Genomic DNA, 19,589 nt, shown 5'->3' with positions numbered 1-19,589 from the left:
CAGATTTTGAGGTTCTTGTTGTTTAGTAAACTTCCTCAGAGGCTGCCACTGTTGTTGGGATATTCATGTTGAGTCAAGAGCAGAAAAAGTTTCCCTCACTTGAATCATGATGTTGTGCAGCTGGTAGTCTGGGTCAGATATGTTGGGTGCAGACACGATCAGCAGCCTCCTCTTTTCATAGAACTGATCCAGGAGAGCCGAGGTTGTCTTTACATCTGATTTAATCTCCATCGCTGCAAACACACAAGGTCACAAATAAATCCTGCATTTACACCGTCTTTCATACAGTAAGCATACTGTGATGTGCTGCTGTATATCAGTGGTAGAATGTACATTAATTCAAGTAAGTAAAACATTGTTTTTTTGTTCTTAATTAAGTAAAACTAACTGCAGCTGGACCAGCTACAACAGTAAAACAGTATTAATATTATAATTGTAATAATATCAGTCACAGAGGGGGACTACTTTTACTTACGATATTCTAAGTACATTTTGCTCATACTCAGTACTTTGAAATAAAGTTTTGAATGCAGGGCTGTTAATTGTAATGGTGTACTGTATTTTTATACTGCTGTATTGGTGTTTCAGTTTCAAATACTAATTCAGAAGCATCTTCATGCAGACTCAGTACTCACGAACACACTCAGCAGGACTTCCGCCCCAGTTGCGGTTGAACTGGCAGACGCGACTAGACACCCCCCTCAGCTCATATCCTCCATCACAGTGGTATTCACATGTTGCACCGTAGTTATTCCCATCAGAAGAGCAGGTGAGGTAACCATGCATAGGTGGAGGTAGTGTCGGACATCTTCTCACTATAAGGAGAAGTTATAATGCTGTCGTCAAGCTAATGTGTGGTATTTAAACTCACTTCATGAATCAAAAATTTAAGTTTGTCAGCTCACCCTCAACACGGACAATAAACTTGCAGGCAGCTCTGTTCCTGGCTTGATCGTACACTTTGTATCGGATGATATTTACTCCTTCCTTAAAGTCGGTGTCTGGCTCCTGGCCCACTAATATGACCCTGCAGAGACACAAGTGAAGACCAAATGTTTAATTCCATTTTAAAGTGAACAGGAAAAGGGAGGCAAAGGAAAGGAGTAACATACTCGAGTGACTTATCCGCAGTATCTGTAGCAGTGGGGAGGTCCCAGGTTACCCTGGCAGTGAGCTTTCCTGGCTCGGCGACCTTGAGTCTGGACGGGGGACATTTGATCTTTGGAGGATCAGTATCTGAAACAAACAACTGGAAACTTAAAAACAATACTGGACATATTAGAGGAAGGAAACTGGTTTGAATGTCTTTTTTGGATAGTCTAATGGCAGCAGTCACACAGAGCAGAATCTAAAGACTGAAAAATAACAGAGCACAGCTTGGATTCAGTCCAAAGAACAGAGGAGCAGGAACTATGTTTGTTTTTGTCAAAGTGGACACAAGCTAGTGGGGTTGTGAAAGAATGATGGAAAACTGCACGGCACCACAGATGGACTGAATTCAGGTCCAAGTTATGGCAGCAAGTCAAGCCTCCAGTCGACACGAACAAATTACAAACAGGACCTTTGAGTTTGAACATCTGGTTAGCTTTACATGTATCGGTAAAATCAGACCGCAACATACCTGAACAAAGTGGCTGCACTCCACTCCACGATCCCCTGTGCTGACAGGTGCGTGAGTGTTCGCCCTCGATGCGGTAGCCTGGGTCGCAGGTGAACTCACACCTGGAGTCTACCACGAAGCCACGAGTGCAGGTGTATCTGCCGTGTGGGATAAGGTTCAGCACATGGCAACGCATCACTGAGGAAACATCAAACACATACAGGGTTTAAACAATCAGAGAAGCAGCGTAAATCTCTAAGGCTGGTGATGTTCTATATTTTTGTTCTTGTCATCACCCCAGGCCCATTCATTCCTACTGAGGATGTGAATCTTTAAACATTGGTCATAAATACTTTCCTTTTTCCCTTCCTAATACATTCCTGGGTGCCGTAGGTTTTAGCAAATGTTATTCAAAACATACACTCACCAGCCACTTTATTAGGTACACCTTGGTAGTCCCGCATTGGACCCCCTTTTGCCTTTAGAACTGCCTTAATTCTTCCTGACAGAGATTCAACAAGGTGCTGGAAACATTCCTCAGAGATTTGGGTCCATATTGACATGATTTGTTGGCTGCACATTCATGTGACTCTCAGGCAGGATGCTTTCACGTTGTTTATGCCAAATTCCGACCCTACCATCTGAATGTCGCAGCAGAAGTCGAGACATCAGACCGGGCAACGTCTTCTATTAACCAATTTTCATGAGCCTGTGCAAACTGTAGCCTCAGTTTCCGGTTCTTGGCTGGCAGGAGTGGCACCTGGTGTGGTCCACATGCTTAAATGCGTTAGGTTGCTGCCATGTGATTGGCTGACTAGATGATTTGCATTGATGAGCAGTCAAACAGGTGTACCTAATGAAGTGGCCGGTGAGCGTGTGTGAATAGCGCATTTGTTGGGGACTATTTTCACTGGCAGATTAATACAAATTCAGCGTGATGCTCTATGTGGTATCACTCAAAATAAACTACAGTGCTCATGTTTATAGTAATGAAGGAACATGTCAGCCACTGCAACAGTTCTTTGGCTCTGTGGGCTTTGAATACACAGACAATGCTTGTTAGCTGGATCAGTTCACTGTTGGTTTTGTTCTTTACATGGGATTTGTTGATAATAAGAAAACACAGAGTATCACAAGTCTCCACATACAGCGGCAGTAAGAGGTCCCAGACCAGCGGCGGTTGGCAAGGCACTGGATGGCGCTCCTTCCCAGCAGTCGGTATCCTCTGTCGCAGCTCATCTCACAGATGGTACCCAACGTGCTCCTGTGGCCTCCTCCTCGGGGAGAGCGGCATGTCACCTCCCCATTGGTCAGACGTGGAGTGTGACACCAGTGAGGGTCTGTTTTTGAAGAGTAACCAAACCCAAAACCACTTAATGTCAGATGTGGTGTATGTTGAGTAATCCAAAGTGCTCTTGCATAAAGGGAGAGATTGTGTTGACCTGTGTGTGTAGGCTACTGTATATGTGAGTGTTTCAGGTGGACAACACTGATACAATCCTCTGTCGGGGTATATTTAAATTTATATACTCATTATTTTTGAAATAGTTTCTCATTATAATGATCCTACAGGATCTTGTGTTTTTTAATACGCACTTTTGTAGTCTAGTTGAGGGGTGTGATCTTCCTCTGTAAAGTCATTGTAGCTGTCATATACTGTGGTACTGTGGCCAGCTGAAACAACAAAGAACAGTTAGAAAAGTGGAAACAGACAATCAACCAACATTTAACATTCTTTTATGTGACAAAGACTGGATGTAGTTCTCTGGTCAAATATTAAGCTTCAATAAGCCTCTGTATCCAGAGTGTTATATATAGGTCAGATGCAGGCAGACATGCAAATGATTCTCCTGACACAATCTCATTTCCATAACCTCCCTCTCAGGTTGTTTCTCTAACACAAGCTCAATAACATTCCAGTGCATAGACACCTGGATTTTCAATCAGTGACTAACGGAAACTCCTCAGGGTTTTTGAACCTGAGGAGAAAACATGGAAAACTTGCAAATGAGTTCAGAAACAGCATGTTAGACTTCATATTCATATTTAACTTCACCACAAATTAGGACAAACTGCATGTTTTCATTATTCACTTGGAGAAGGTCCCTCTTACTCATCTCTTTCCATGTAATAAGCAGCACAGCTCATGTACTGTACTCTGGCCTTCCCTCTGAATTTCATCTCGGACTGAGTTTTTCTGCACAATAAATCCTTTTCACTGCCATCCTCCTCTCTTAGCAGTTGTGGTTCAGGCACATTATCCCTTTTTAAAATCCCAAAAATGACTCTATGTTTAGAACTGAGTGCCAAACTTTCCAGCCTGTCAACCTCCACTCCCATCTCAAGTCAGTTCCTGTGCTGCTTCCTTTGCTTCAGGCTGAGTTTTTTCATGTTTTCTGGCACAGTTTCCCTTCAACTGAATTAAGTTCATTTTAGCACAGTTTCTATTAATAATAACGCTTCACATTCAGCCTCCCTCTGGAAGCCACTCCACAATGTTCCAGTGATGTGCGGGTTAAACCTATCGTCAGCATTTTTCTCATAATGAGCCCGATGTTCCACTCAGTAACACTTCCCCAGACTAATTTTTCCCCTGTACCCCCCAATCCCAACCCCCCAAACATAGAATTAGTCACAGAGGAAATAAACAAGCTCAGCTCGTCAGTCTGATGGTCTGCACTGCGGGGCTGAAGTACAGACAGATGACTGACATTACTTCAGATTCTTGATAGTTGACATGTACCATCATGCACACAGCAGTTAAAAATGTTGTGGGTAAAACTACTGCAGGGGTGAATAGTAATTGAGTAGATTTACTCAAGAACTGTGCTGAAATACTTGGACTTTTCTTGACCATTTCACTCAACATCATACATGAACCCCACTACATTTCAGAGGGAAACAGAGTTACTTGTTTTTCCCTAAAGTAAGATAAGGTTTTAAATCCAATACACAGTTAAAGATGAAACCATTGGTCCCACATGGATGGGTTACTGAAGAGGCCAACAAGCTACAGGCCCTGTGGTCTGAGAGATCAGAGGTTTGGAGCCTATGTATGAAGTGACTGTTCATGACTGAAGACATAGAGCTCAGTCAGGAGAGGCAAAATGATCTCAAAGGCAAAAGGACTGAAAAGAGATGCAAAATGACTACAAACAACGTGTGTCTTTCAGTCTTCAGTCAGTCTTATATTGGAGGAGTGTGGACTCTTTTACTCATCTGTGCCCAGAGTCCCATTTTCACATAATCCATCTATGGGTCCCACATGGATTTGGCTTGATTATTTACATGATTGATTGATCATTATCTATAAAATGTCAGAAAATCGTCTGCTTAGAATTTCCCCCAGCCAAAGCTGACACCTTCAAATGTCTTGTCTTGTCCAACCAGCCGTCCAAAACCCAAATATATCCAGTTTACTGGATATCATTATCGTATCATTAAAGTGTATTTATTCAGCAGCACTTTCACCTTTGATACTTTGACTCCATTTTTACAAAAGTACTTTTACTCAAGTAAAGGATCTGAGTACTTCTCGACTACTAAAGTGTGCAGAATACCAAGACGCTGACACACGCTGTGAGTCCTGACTGTACTACACAGACAGTCATGCTGTTGGCAGAGTGAGTCCATGCAGCAGGGATGACTCACACCAGAAGAAGGTGTGCAGTTTGACAAATGTTACCTGTTTGAGGTTTCATTTATCTCTAATGACAAAGCTGACATAATTATCAGTATTCCCTCAATCACTGCACATTATCATCTGGGCTCTTGTGCAGCTCCTGGGTGGATCTCCAGGTCACGTCATTATCGTGCAGGATTAAACGAAGGCTTGAGCTCACTCTGCCCACAGGGGGACTCCTCAGTAATTAACTGCCCGTGATTGAAGCTGAGCTGTAATTAAACCGCCTGGCCAGCAAAGCAGAGAGGAGCACCTGAAGAAGACGCTCAGCTCGACTGCAGCTTATTCTAAACTCACTTTGACTGGATTGTAACCAGTTGTGTTTTTGTTGTTGTGGAGGAGCTCCTCATTCCTGAAGGGGGGAGTGGGCTCCATTTGCATTCATCCAGTCACCTCAAAAATTCTGCACATCTGCATCTAATACAACTATTATTACTGCAGAGATGAAGGTATTTCCCAACTGCAGGGAGGGAAGATGAATGTCTTATTGTCTTCAGCCGTCTCTAGCAATCCGTTATATATCATATATTTTAAGATTTGTTTTTGTAAAGAGTCACTGTACTTGAGTATTTCTATTTCGTGCCAGTTTACACTTTAATTTGACTAGATTTCGGAGGCAAATATTGTACTTTTTACTGCACTACATTGATCTGAGTACTGTAGTTACAACTATACAAATTAAAATTTTACATATGAAGAGTTTATAGAATATGATGCAACATAGCATCTGTTTTGATTTAAGCTAAAGTCAATTTTATCCAGAGATGCCAAAGATTTCATGGTTCCACCTTCTTAGATATGAGACTTGCTGCTTTTCATGGTATTAAATTGCAGTTAACTGAATAATTTTGGCTCTTTGGGGAAATTTTCTCACTATATTTTGACTTTTTACAGGTGAAACCACATCAGTAAATTATCAGTAATGAAAACAATCATTAGCTGCAGCTGTATAGTATGAAATAGTTAAAGGTTTGTTACACTTAAAACAACTACAATAGCACAGTGCTGCCTATACATTACTACATCATAAGAATTATTTAATAATACACTGTAAAACTGTAAAAGTATCATAGTATTTGACTTGTAATGGAGTACTTTCACTTAGGTAAATGATCTGAGTACTTCTTCTACCACTGGTATAAAATGACGAACATGTCTGACTGAAATAATAATAACATTAATAATTCACTAACTTTGATACCCAACTAAAGAAATGCTAAGAAGGGGTTTTCCCAGTATTTATACTCGTGAACTCACCTGCGAAAAATAAAATGAACACAACAACAAAGCGGCAAGAGAGCATGACAGAAAAAAAAGATGACTCTCCTGGAAAACAAAGGGTTTTCTGCGGGGTTTGTTTCAGATCCCAGACTCCAACAAAGAAAACAGACAAAGCAGAAAGTTATAATCCAGTGAACTGATATGAAAACACTCCACTTAATTATCTTCTGCTGAGGACAATGAGCGCTCCCGTCAGACCAGAGTTCTCACAGCTTTCTGGGAAGAAAGGATCTGTCTCGTTCATCATCAAAGACAAAAACCACTTGGTGGCACCACCGGACCTCTCCCGGTTGACTGTTTCCTCCCACCGCTGCATTAAACATGATGACTGAGCCTTTTTATAAGAAACCACCCCTCAGCTCATAAATCTAGAGAATGAAAGTTATATGGGCAACAAACCAAAATATAAATAAAAGTTGACACTCTTTCACGTGAACGTGTCCCTCTAATATCTCTTCTTTACTGATTGACTACCAGGTGAGAACATTAGATCTGCAAAATGCTTATCTTTAAATGTCGTCATGATGTGATAATTTTATTTACCCAGCTGATGTAATTCAGCTCATACAACCCTGTCACCGTCACCAAAAGGAAAAATGTATAAAGTCAGAAAGAATGAGGCAGGAAATAACGCTACGCCTTCAACATAAAAGCACTCAATTTTTCAAATTCGAAAACTTATTAACTAACTTGTGTCTGGATTAGTTGTTGAAGGGAGTTATTATTGGTGCATAAAGAAGCCAGTTTCCCTCAAGAAAACATAGATAACATGTCAGGACAGAAAAATATTGACACACTAATACTAATAAATCATTAGCTCAAAAGTGAAAATTATATGACTACAATGCTACAATGGAGGAAAAATCATGATTTGACTTATCAAGTCAATTTTAGTTCAGTATAGCTCAGATGATGGTATAAAAAGTCTAAAATTGAAAATTTGAAATTGTGAGATAGTAAAAATTATGAGTTATATGCCAAAGATTTAACTTAATTTTTCATATTTTTTCACTTTATGAAGTCAAATTTTAAGAAAACTTTGTTGAACTGCATTATACAGAGAGGTGTTTCTAGCCCAGGGCTTTTTAAAAAAGTAGAACAACAACTTTTTGAACATTTTGATACTTTGTGATACTTTTGAACATTTTGCTAATGGTGCTTTTACTGAAGTAGGATTTTAAATGCAAAAGCTTTACTTGCTATAGGCACATTTTTGCACTGATTTAAGGATTTGAATATCTCTCCCGCCGCTGCTCCATGGTCAAAACGGTGTTTTTAGCAGCTCTGTGTAAGTACAACATATGACCCCTATGTGAGTTGGCCATTTTAGGGTTAACGTCAGTCCAGTGTTTTCAGTGCATGTTTTTTTCATCCCTTCAGGAAAGTGAATCTGGGTTAGTGACGACACTTCCCCCTCTCTTCTTGGATTTATCCCCGAAGTTTTTTTTCTCCTCTCCGATCCAGGGCGCTGTGAAGTCAACTTTTCTTTCTGTATCTTGCAGCTCAAAGTAAAAACACCACCATGTCACCGCCGTCTCGACGGCTTCAGACGAAGCCAGTGATTACCTGCCTGAAGACTTTCCTCATCTCCTACAGCCTCATATTCTGGGTGAGTATCCTGACATGTAATGTAATGGGGGGGACAACAAGCTAAAGGAGCAACAATGGGCTAAAGCGGCGACAGCGATGCCAACAAGGCTAAACTACATCATTTCCTCAAATCACGACAGAGACACAGAAGCACTTAAAATATGTTGAATAACTGTGCACAAGTCAAAGTGGAGTTAGTTTTGTGTTGGCATAAAGAACCACTTGTTGAAAATTCACCGACGGTTGGAGACGTTGAAGCAGATGTTAATGTTGTTCGTCCACTCGGAGAAAATTTATCAACGGTTCGTACGTGTCCTAAAAACAGCCGTTATATATTTCTGCCACTGACTGAGAAAACAACATTTCGCCCAACTGACTTACAGTGTAACTAAGTTATTTGAAGTAATGCATTATCTGTTAAATGTTAGTTTGTTGTTACACATTACAACTTAGTAACGTAAAGAAGCAAGGAGTCGTCGATTATTCGATTGATGTCGACTGACCGGAAATAAGTCGATAGCTCGTTATTTGCCAATCAGTTTTTTAAAAGGTCTGTGACTGTACTGTACTGAATTGTCTGGTTTATAAAATGGCAGAAACTGCTCAAAAAAAAAAAAAAAAAAGTTTAGAACTGCAAATCCACAGAAAACGTATCTATGGTTACTAGAAGTAAAAACACTTGATAGATATTTTAATATTTTAGGGTTTTGGAATAAAATAATGCATCTGAATATGTCACATTGGGATGTGGTAATTATAATGGGGATTATAAGGGATTATCATTAAAATTATCATTAGCTTTAGTCCTGATTCAGTTAACTATTGTTAAAGGCTCAGGAAACCTAAAAAGAAACCATAAGTAAACATAAAATACACACATTTAAGAGGCTGGATAATTTTGGCCCATGAAGACAAAAAAGACGTTAAATGATAAATGATCAAAATAGTTGCTGCTAATTCTAAAAAAGAACTATGTAATTTGGTACTTATTTTAAGGAAAACAAAAACTCAGTGTAAATCCTTACATTTTGATTAACTGCTAAGTTTTTATTATTGGAAACTTTATTCTCCTTGAATCTCCTCCAACGGCTGATTTGTTTTCTCTTGACCGACTTATTAGTTAATTGGTGAATTCTTACAGTTACAACTTGATGCTTAGCTATGTTATTTTTGATTGTAACCTGAATATCTGGACTTTTTAGTCAAATTAAACAATAAGAATACATGACCTTGGGCTGCGGCAAGTTATAACATAAGCATTTTCACTATTTTCTAATATTTCATTAATAAAATTATCAGTTGTGACATCAGCAAAATAACTGACAATGAAAATGACTGCTAGTTGCAGCCACAGTTACATGTAATGTTAAAATAAGCCTGTATTCAGAAGGAAAATGAGTACTTATCATTGTTTCCACCATTAATCTTTGTACTAAGCAAACAACCATCTCTTAGGCTGCTGCTACTGCTAACACAAAGTTCAGGTCAGTGCTTTTATCTGACAATTTATTGTTCGTGGCTGGCTGAGCTGATGCCTCCCCTCAGGCTAATGACTTGTGTGGGCAGCGTTAAAGGAAAAGATGCTGAGATGACTGAACCACAGGCTGAGGCTGGTGAGGTACCCCAGGTGTGTTTTTACTATGATGTTGACAGATAAATAAACACATTGCAGGGTGTGAATCACGTCTGACACGAGTGAAAAAAGAGTTTAGAAAATATCATGACTGCGAACAACATTATACTCAATACACATCTGTCTCTGAGCTTAAACATCCTCCTCTTAACTCATCAGTTTCTCTTTATCTGCACTTCTCCCCTGGGGAACAGTGAAGATTTAATAAAGGAAATCAATAATGGAAATTGCGTTTTTCCTGGATTTAGCCCATCGTGGTTCTTAATTAAATCTACCCTTGATATTTGCCCAATTTAGTGCAAATCACTGGTCTATCTGAAGAGCCATGTCTGAATGATCCCTGCTTGATACACAGCCAAGCTTAAAGACTGCAGATTTGGTCATTTAAAATGATTCAGAGTTGATAAAATGCTGCTGAACATGTTGGTAATTTAGGCGAGTGGGTTTGAGCCTTTAATCTCAGGTTTTGTGTCAGACGCAGCCCTAAAAACCCTCCTCGTCTTTCTCTGTGACTCTTTGATGCCGAGGCTGACTCGCCCTGCTGTCTCCCTCAGGTCACAGGCATGATCCTGCTGGCAGTCGGGGTGTGGGGGAAGGTGAGCCTGGAGGCCTATTTCTCCCTGGCTTCTGAGGAGAGCACCAATGCACCATATGTCCTCATCGGGACCGGAGCCACCATCGTTATTTTTGGACTGTTTGGTTGCTTCGCTACATGCCGTGGCAGCCCATGGATGCTCAAACTGGTCAGTGAAGTAGCAGTAATCCCTGAAATACATATTTCCCTCAGATTTGACCGTATATAAATGTTTGTCTTCCATGTTTTCCTTCTTCAGTATGCCATGTTTTTGACCTTGGTGTTCCTGGCTGAGCTTGTGGCAGGCGTGTCAGGCTTTATCTTCAGACATGAGGCAAGTTTCTGGCGCTAAACACTAAAATATTCCACAAATAGATCACATCAGCTCACTGAAATATGCTCAACTTTGTTTTGAATCCACCAGATCAAAGCCAAATTAGGTATTGCCTTTGAAAATGCAGTGAAGTCCTACAATGGCACCGACAGCAGCAGCACTGCAGTTGACGGCATCCAGATTACTGTGAGTAGGAGGTTTCCCATTACACTAATGGCGTCGTTTTTATCTGACTTTGTTTGTGTCTCGCTGAACAAACTAACGAACTCATGTTTATAGAAGAATATTTTAAAGGGTAACTAAATAGTGGACCACAGTGAGCAGAGAAACGCTGCTGCACCGCCGCTCTCTGTGGGTTTAAACTCTCAACCAAGTTGTCAATGCAGGTGTTTTCCCAATTGGTGATCCAAAACATCTGCACTGACATCACTCGGTGTATTGTAGCGGGAAAACCAACATCCAGCTGTTTTTTTGGGTTGTTTTTCATTCTTAAAAACACTCTTTTGAGGTACTTTTCTGTTGAATAAAGAAATTTGTTCTACTTGTTTTGCGTAGTTGCATTGCTGCGGGGTGAGAAATTACACTGACTGGAGCGAGACGGATTACTTTAAAGCAAAGGGCATCCCTGTCAGCTGCTGTAAAGACAACACCAAGTGCTCAGAGGAGACCCTGAAAGACATCAACAAGGCTGGGAGTGAGGTGTACACAACAGTGAGTTCACTGCCCACACCAACACTCATGTGGCTTCAAATCAGTCAAACTGTAAAGTGATTTTAAATGTGTACTAGCAACACACAGGGTCACCAGTTTAGCTCACAATCTGTCCAGCAGCCAATCTTTGTTTCTCTGCTGTGCAGGGCTGCTTCGCCAAGGTGACTCAGGTGATGGAGGCCAATCTGGGGATCATCGCAGGGATCTCCTTTGGGATTGCATTCTTCCAGGTACATCATGTTGTTCTCCCAGATATTTTGTCTCAGAACAAATGGGGCTGTGTTGTACTTCTGGTGGGTTAAAGTACAAAATCAGATCTAGTTCTTTGGCCGTTGGTCCCATGAGTTGTAGAAACATTTTACTCCAGTTTCATTGTTGAGGTCTGGTGATGCAGAATCTAGTGGAGCAACATCAACACAGGAACTACAGGTGAAAAATAACCTTTTGACTAACTTTGGCACATTTACAGAAGTGTTTATTTACACTGTTGTTGTTGTAAATTAATTCAATAAATAAAATAAATGGACCAGTCAGACAACCAGACATCCAGACATCTAGACAACCAGACAACCGACAGCTACAGCTCCCCCACAGCTCTACAGCACAGCCAGTGGTCAGAAAGTCCACTGGATACCTTTAACTAAACAAGTGCACTGTATTTATGGTGAATTTTAAGTCGGAAATTTATGCGCTACATATCCCATCTCCTTCACAATCTCAATTTACGGCTCACCATAGAGTCAACTTTTAAGTCTCAATAATACATGGAGTAGTTAATGAGAGAGAGGTTTTCACAGCCCTAGATGATATGAATGTAAAAACAAACATGAGCACACAAGCATCTGATTGTAAAACTCAGCACACCAAGCCAAGCACTTGTGGAGAATCAGATAACATTTACAAGGAGTAATTACTTCAACTTTGTTTTCACTTTGAAAAATATGCAGCAGTTCATGTGTAGAGTCAGTTACAACTTGTCTGAGCATTGATGTAGTTACTGCGCACTTGTTTCCTTTCATACAAGAGGAACACAGATTAATTTGGTGTATTTTGATTGGAACTGTGTCTGCGTTTTGACAACTCTATATATTTATTAAATCTATTTCCTCTCAGCTCATTGGGATATTCCTGGCCTGCTGCTTGTCTCGATACATCACCAACAACCAATATGAGATGGTCTAACAGTGATCTTCAACAGGTGAGACTTTTTATTGTCAAAGTTATTAAATATTGAGTCAAATTAATGCAGATTGTGCCAAACAAAGATTGTGAATTTAGTTGCCTAAGAAACTGCAGGAGAGATTTTAATGATCTAATGTTCACATGCAAATACAAATCAGCTGTGTCCGTGTCTGCAGGTCACTGATGGGCAGCTCCTGAGGAAAACTGAGTTAAATGAATCTCCTGTGATTTTAATATTGTGTGTGCGTATGTGTGTGTGATAGTTATTATCATCATAGAGAGGGAAAAACACTTACTGCTTCTTATTTTATTCAATCTCACCAATGACAAACAAACAGAAGGGAATCATGTTGAAAAGTAAAGGGACCTGGACATTTCAGAGATCAGTGTTACTCCTGGGACTTAATTAGGGAATTACCATCAAACATAAATGTCATTACATAGACGTTACTTTGTCATTTCAGTTCATTAACTCCTGTGTCTTTGTATAATGCAGCTGCCTTATTTCGTAATTTTGCTATAATTAGTGTGTAGTCTGTAGCAGATGAAATCTAGACAATAAGCTGATAAATGTTCAACTTTCTCTGCAACACTAAGTGAATTTCTGTGTGTGAAACCTGTTTAGCCCGAGAGGAAAGACGAGAGGTCGCCACCCTGAAATCAAGTATGTGTCATTTACAGTAAAGACTCAAGAGCTGTGTGGAAAAAGAGCTTTGATATTGATTGTGTAGGCCAGTATTGTTGAAAGTCTGCGTCCACGTGTGCCAATGACAGCAGCCCAGCCACTTTCATGTCACAGTTTTCAGTGTTAAATTGTTTATTCTTTTGTGGATGCATGTGAAATACTTGGAAAAAAATAAAGATAAACTCCAGTATCTTTACCAAAGGGCTTAGTATGTGTCTGTTCCACAGCTGAAGAGGATATATTGGCAGATGAATGTGACTCAGTTATTTGGGGCCTTGTGAGGGATCCATACAAAACACAGGATGTGAAAGGCATTTAGTTTCTGTATGTAGGCAACTTTTAATTTAACAGCAGCATAATATTTAAGGATAAAACAGTATTAAATGTAAAGTTTTGATGCCTTGGTGCAGGCTGTGGTAGTAGCTAGGGGTATTAATTAATACTGGTTATGAGGCTTATTGTGATCTATTTGACTGAGTAATTGTATGAAGATTAGCCTTTATGTAATGTGACAGTATTTGAGAAAAATATAAGTGCATTCAGACATCTATATCCTAAAACCTTTGAGAGAGAAAATTATGTGTATACTGTATGATCAAACATGAATTTACTGTTAATTTCACTCAGTGACGGCTGAGCTCAGAGACGATAAAGGAAGATTATACTGATCTACAGCAGACAATGATTCACACGAGATCTAGTCTATCACAATATTTATATATCAACACAGCTTTAATTGTTGTATTCTGCCAAACTGAGGAGGGAGAGAGGACTGAAATGAAAAGAAGACTGGAACCCAGGAATTCAGAACTGATTAATTTTGGTTTTCATTATGCAAATTTTTAAGTATGAACCAAAGGTTTTCTGACTAGATGTCACCATCAGTCTTTGATTTCAAGCTCTATGCTACATTGATTGAAACATCTTTGGTCTGTTAACATGGCACATGTGTACTCCTCATGTTGTTTTTCCCCTTTATACAACCAAATATATCTCCGTATAACTGGTAATCTGATGTTGTGTCTATTTTGATAAAATAAATGTCAACACAGTTAAAGTTGAATTAGCTCAAATTCCTGCAGAGTGCAGTATGTTAGATGAGGCTGCCTGACAACCCACAGTGAATGTTGAGAAATTAAGTGTAAAACAATATAAGGACAGGTTCACAATTTTTCAAGTCTGTCTTAAAACGACAGGTTCACATATGAATACTTAAACAGGTTTTACTGGCTGTGATCACGTGTCTTGTTCATACTGGTCATTAAAAGATCTCTTCTGTTTTGGGCACAAACATTTTCAGTTGTTTATCTGATGTTAATACGAGGCCTCAGCAGATTGAGTTAGTCAAGTCAGGTGGATATCTCCCAAAATTTCCTCTTTCCTTTGTTTCCCTTGAGAGTGTTTCCCTGTCAAGCTGCAGTGAAACTCTGGAAGACATCCACCAGATCTGACTAAACTCAGACTGCCGAGGCCTCATACTTGCATAAAATGAGGACTGTGGATTTTGTTCCCTATCACTTTGCAAAGTAGGTTGGCTGCTCTTTCACAGCAACACCCTGTTTACAGTAGTAAGAGATCACAGGGAAGTAAGAAGGAAGGACAAGCACACTGATAAAACAAAACAGACATTAGACAATCAAAAACAGTCACAAGCAGAATGAGAACAATAACTGAGAAGGTCCTTTAAATTACAGAAAGGCATGAGTGTTTTGATTTTTAAATGACGTTGCAAATTATTCCATGAAATTGCTTTACTAACAGCAGAGGCGGTCTTTATTAGATCAATTGTGGTTCTAAGTTCCTGAAGCATCAGCCAATCACACTTAAGTATGGGCCAGTGTGCCAAAGCAGCAGGGATGATACATAAGAAGACAGTTTTCCATTAACGGCCTCATTGATAAATAAGTACCAATGTTTCTAATGTCTCTCAACCAGGGAATGCCAACTGACTTTATTATAAATTATTATAATTATCTTCAGTAATAAACCTGAGGGCAAAGTGGTAAATGGAGTCTGAACCCCCAGAGTGGAGGCAGCAGCATGTTGGTATATAACCCCCATAATCCAGGACTGAGAACCACTTCAACGATTGTTTGTCTATAGCTCAGAGGGAAACTGTTTGTTACTGTATAGAAGCTGAGCTTCTGTCACAGTTTAATAACAAGGGCATCTGTGATATTTTAATGTTAATCTGTCTCCATGCCATATGCTGAGATATTTGTATTCTGTATTCATCTTGATACTGAAACCAGTCAGAGTGGAAATATGGAAATTATTAAAACAATAATCACTTGAAAGCAAATTAGGAAGGGATCTTTTAATGGTAGTATAAACAAGATTTGTGACTATTGTTTTAAGACAGACTTGAAAAACTGTGAACTTCTCCTTTAATCAGTGTCTTCCCTTGTCCTAAATATAGATGTTGAAGCACACATCACTGAAACATCTGTCTTCAACAGCATGTAAATGAACCTGAAAGACTCCAGTTAGAAATATTTTTGGAGATTTTACCACCTTCAGACTGTACTGACCACACTGTAGGGTGTCAATTTGAATAAACACGGTAGATATCTGGTTACTGATAAGAATTTCAGTTACTATTAATACCAGTTGGAGGTGTTTTTAGCCCTGATTTCTCTCTCTCTTTCACTCACACACACACACACAGACTTGACAGGTGAAACTAAAAGCTGTAACAATGCAGCATCACTGCCAAACCTCATCATTAATTAACTTGATTAACTACACCTGTGCTGCTCCTGCTGCCACACATCAAAATGCCTGCTACCCTCTCATCCCTGCTGACGTCCATACATGTAGATAAACCTGAGGGGTCGATACCTCAGTGTTAAGTTTTAGTATCACTCTTGTGCATTACAGTTGGACAGTGGAGCATTTTCAGACTAAAATCATCTGGTAAGACTCAACATTTCCTCCAGAATAATTCAAGATTATATTAGAAATGAGCATTATGGGTATTATATATGGACTGTAACTGACGGATTATCTCCTACAAGTAAAATAAATCAGTGTGATGATGGTTTTTTTGTTCAAATTATCTGTGAGAAAGTCCAACCACCAGGTGGCAGTACTTGTTTAACAATAAACTGACACCGCAATAAATACTGCCTGCCTTTGGAAACATCAGATATAAGCGAAAAAACGGTTTCAAACTGAACTTCGTAATTTTTTTGATACAGATAACTTTGCACCATGTATATTTTTTGTGTGTAAAGGCGAAAACACCTGTTAAATTACACATTTGACGTGACTTATGATGCACAGCGCGCGCGCTCCCGGCTGCAGCCTTTGCGTGAGTGTTGCCTCCGGCTACAAACGGCCTGGAAACGATGAAAGCAAATAGGGTGCAGCTAATTACAGACGAAGCCAGAGAGAGAAAAGTACATTTGACTGGCAGCTGCGGTGCGTTTTGTCATTGGTCTGGTTTGGATCAGATGCTGTTTAAACCTGCCTACATCTTGCATGCTGCCCAATTGGCTCTGCGAGAAAACAGACGGAGGGTGGACTTTATTTTTTCCCGTCCACCCCAACCCGGCGTGTCGGGTATAAAAGCAAGGTTCAGCTGCCAGTTAGTCGGGGAAATTTTCATGTTCCTTCCCGGCGGGTGGTACGCGGAGCCTGAGAAGACTTGGTTTAATCTAACGAGCACGCCAAGAAACATTTATCTCAGGTTACCTCGTGGGTTCAGGTCAGTCTACATCCCTTTTTTGTATTCAAATCCTTCCTAGCGAGTATTCAGGATTATCTCAATAGCAGGAAGTCAAGGTCATATTGATGCGATTCGGGTTTTACTTTGCGGCAAAAATAAGGGTGATTGCTCATATAGTTGTCGAGATGTGTGTGTGTGTGTGTGTGTGTTTTGGCAGCTAGAAACCTCCGTGAATGAGCTGCCTCTATTTCATCATGTTTCCTGCAACCTAGCTGCACTCTAGTGTGTGTGTGTGTGTGTGTGTGTGGTGTGTGTGTGTGGGTGGGGTGGACACAGGATCTGAATCGGTTGCCTTTTGTCCATGCAACCTGTATTTGAAAGTGGGGCCTGGGTTTGCCTTTTTTGCAGCATCTGCTCCAGTCTTCTGTCCATTTCATGCATCCTCATGTTCCCTTGCTTCCTCTTTGCAGATCAGCCACCTCTACAACACCAAGCAGCCCTGCCTTAAAAACCCCACCCGCCAGCTCTTCACTGTAACCAAGCCAGCCTCTTAAAGCCTTCAAAATGATGCAGATCAGCAGCGACTCCGCCAGCAACAAGCACTCTCTTATCAACGTCATGCACCGCTTCATAGCAGCTGCCAACAACATGGATGAGACCATCATGGTGCCCAGCCTGCTGCGGGACGTGCCCCTGGAGGAGCAGGGGGCCAACGAGGTGGAGGCCAATAACAATAACAACCCTGAACCGCCATGTCCCAACAAGCAGAGGGACATGTATGAGCACTACCTGCTCCTCAAGTCCATAAAGAATGACATGGAGTGGGGCCTGCTAAAGAAGGAGATGAGCAGCGGCGCCAGCTTCCTGGAGATGGCAGTGAAACAGGAGGAGGAGCAGCAGCAGCAGCAGCAGCAGCCGCCGGTCACCGGGGATCTGCTCCCGGATGACAACTCTGATCTGGAGTATCAGTTTCACTATCACCTCAGAGGACTGTTTGGAGTTCTGTCCAAACTCACAATGCAAGCAGACCACCTCACCAACAGATACAAGCGGGAAATTGGGGGAGGAAACTTCATGAGATAGAAGTCTGTTTTCTTTTTGCACCATGCCACCTCCACCCTGACTGCTTGACTTGCAACAATGGGATGTGTTGAGAAGACCCCCCTGTCCCCCTCCCATCTCTTCGCACTAGATCTCAATGGACAGTGAACTGACCAGGGCAACCACTTTGTGACTTCTCTCACTCCTGTGTAGCTACACTCCAGCATCCCTCAACAAACCTGAAACCAGTGATGCCTGCACACGCCAAAGCTGCACCTGTTTTGTCAGTGCAGAGGTTGACGTTTTGTGCTCGGTGGAGGTTAATTGAATCTGTTCCCAAGTCCTAATGAAGCACAGCTCTGGTTCGTGCAGAAACGTTGCACCCCCCACCCCCCACCCCACCCTTGTCTTGACATGAACATGAATCTGTCACCAGAATTGATGTCTGATTTGTGAATAAAAGGTTTGACTGTAGGAGATATTGAATGCTGGTTGTTCTGTCCCTCCTTTTTAAAATAAATATATTATTTTAATGCTGAGCTGAAGGGCTCTTATCCTGCAGAGGTTTTAAATCTTTCCACTTGGTGTTACTGTAACATGGTGTGCCTTGACTTTTTGTATACCCTCATGCCCTGTTCAGTTAACTCCCCCATTGTCTGTCTGCTTACATGGTCACATCAAGGTGTTCATGATGAAATGACTCAATTGTTTGTCTTTGAAAATTTCAGAAAACAGTTTTATATTGAAGCAGAAATGCAGTAAAAGTGAAATAAATAATTGGAAACTTTATTTTCTGCCTTGGTTTCTTTCATCACTGACACAGGAAGGATGTTGGAGGTGTTAATACCCTTGTGTATATTTTTGTTTTTCTACTTCATACGAGCTGTATAAAGCACTTTAAAGTCTGCAAGAATGTGTGGCGATGCCTTATGACATGCTATAACATGGAAAGTACACTAACTCACAGTTCCCTTTTTATTATTATGTAGGGCAGGTTTAGCAGCTTTATGTAATGTTGGTGTTGAGGGATTTGTTGAGGATTTACCTAAAAGGAGAAGATGTAAAGCAGTGCTGTAAAACGGGTCATGGCTCCCCTCAAACACTCCACCATTTCATATCATCAGTGTCATGCAAATAGATGGTTGTGCTGATAGGCAAATGTCCTGCAGTAATGTTTTTGCAGCACTTTAACAAAATGTCCTGCTGCTTGATGCCCTTTAGGGAGCAGCAACCCAAGTTTGTTTTTCCTAGATTATAGATGCAATTTAATACCTGAATGTAAATATTGCAGCTCATAAAAAATCTCAATACTATAACAATTAGATATGCAATTGTGCCTATACTGTCACACACAACCCATTTCTGTGCTTATTTTCTTTTTAATCTAATAATTTTGTTGACATTTACACAGTCCACTAATCATCTCAAACAGTGGGAATAATGGCTGAGACAGGGCCATAAAAAGCTGTAAAGTGTACTGACCTGTCAGAGGTGATAAGACTTTATTTTTTTGGTGAGACAATAAACTTGATAAAAAATAGATGGCACCCTTGTGGCACAGAGAACATGATCTTTAAAACCTCTGGAGGAGATTTAGAGGATGTCA

The 19,589-nt window shown here is 40.5% G+C and overlaps 3 protein-coding genes across 5 annotated transcripts in view; 2 read left to right on the top strand and 1 right to left on the bottom strand.

Moving 5' to 3' along the window:
* srpx2 (sushi-repeat containing protein X-linked 2) overlaps positions 1–19,589 on the bottom strand; it is a 28,648-nt gene that overhangs the window by 2,346 nt on the left and 6,713 nt on the right. Inside the window, exons 1-8 of one of the 2 annotated variants that reach the window (XM_018660170.2) lie at positions 6,540–7,016; positions 3,197–3,274; positions 2,749–2,940; positions 1,622–1,798; positions 1,113–1,236; positions 906–1,027; positions 636–815; positions 100–233 (exon numbers count right to left, since the gene is read on the bottom strand). In XM_018660170.2, coding sequence (XP_018515686.1) covers positions 100–233; positions 636–815; positions 906–1,027; positions 1,113–1,236; positions 1,622–1,798; positions 2,749–2,940; positions 3,197–3,274; positions 6,540–6,585 — 1,053 coding nt within the window. In that variant the 5' untranslated portion in view covers positions 6,586–7,016. Of the gene's footprint in view, positions 1–99; positions 234–635; positions 816–905; positions 1,028–1,112; positions 1,237–1,621; positions 1,799–2,748; positions 2,941–3,196; positions 3,275–6,539; positions 7,017–19,589 lie in introns of those variants that run through there. The other variant, XM_051072470.1, reaches the window with a different exon arrangement.
* tspan7 (tetraspanin 7) lies at positions 7,961–17,499 on the top strand. 2 transcript variants are annotated; one of them, XM_051072471.1, is made up of 8 exons: positions 7,961–8,172; positions 10,341–10,529; positions 10,620–10,694; positions 10,785–10,880; positions 11,250–11,405; positions 11,552–11,635; positions 12,519–12,603; positions 17,413–17,499. In XM_051072471.1, exons 1-7 carry the CDS (start codon positions 8,086–8,088, stop codon positions 12,585–12,587), a joined length of 756 nt encoding a protein of 251 aa, XP_050928428.1. In that variant the 5' UTR covers positions 7,961–8,085; the 3' UTR covers positions 12,588–12,603; positions 17,413–17,499. The 2 variants fall into 2 exon arrangements, with proteins under 2 accessions (XP_050928428.1, XP_018515689.1); XM_018660173.2 differs by lacking the exon at positions 17,413–17,499 and adding an exon at positions 12,764–13,473 and having other exon boundaries at positions 7,962–8,172.
* mid1ip1l (MID1 interacting protein 1, like) lies at positions 17,507–18,772 on the top strand. The gene has a single exon (XM_018660174.2). The coding sequence runs from the start codon at positions 17,507–17,509 to the stop codon at positions 18,023–18,025; it is 519 nt and encodes a 172-aa protein (XP_018515690.1). The 3' UTR covers positions 18,026–18,772.

Source organism: Lates calcarifer, linkage group LG8 (assembly GCF_001640805.2).
Source record: "Lates calcarifer isolate ASB-BC8 linkage group LG8, TLL_Latcal_v3, whole genome shotgun sequence".
In the NCBI taxonomy this organism is placed as follows: domain Eukaryota; kingdom Metazoa; phylum Chordata; class Actinopteri; family Centropomidae; genus Lates; species Lates calcarifer.
This window is presented reverse-complemented; position numbering and strand designations above follow the sequence as displayed.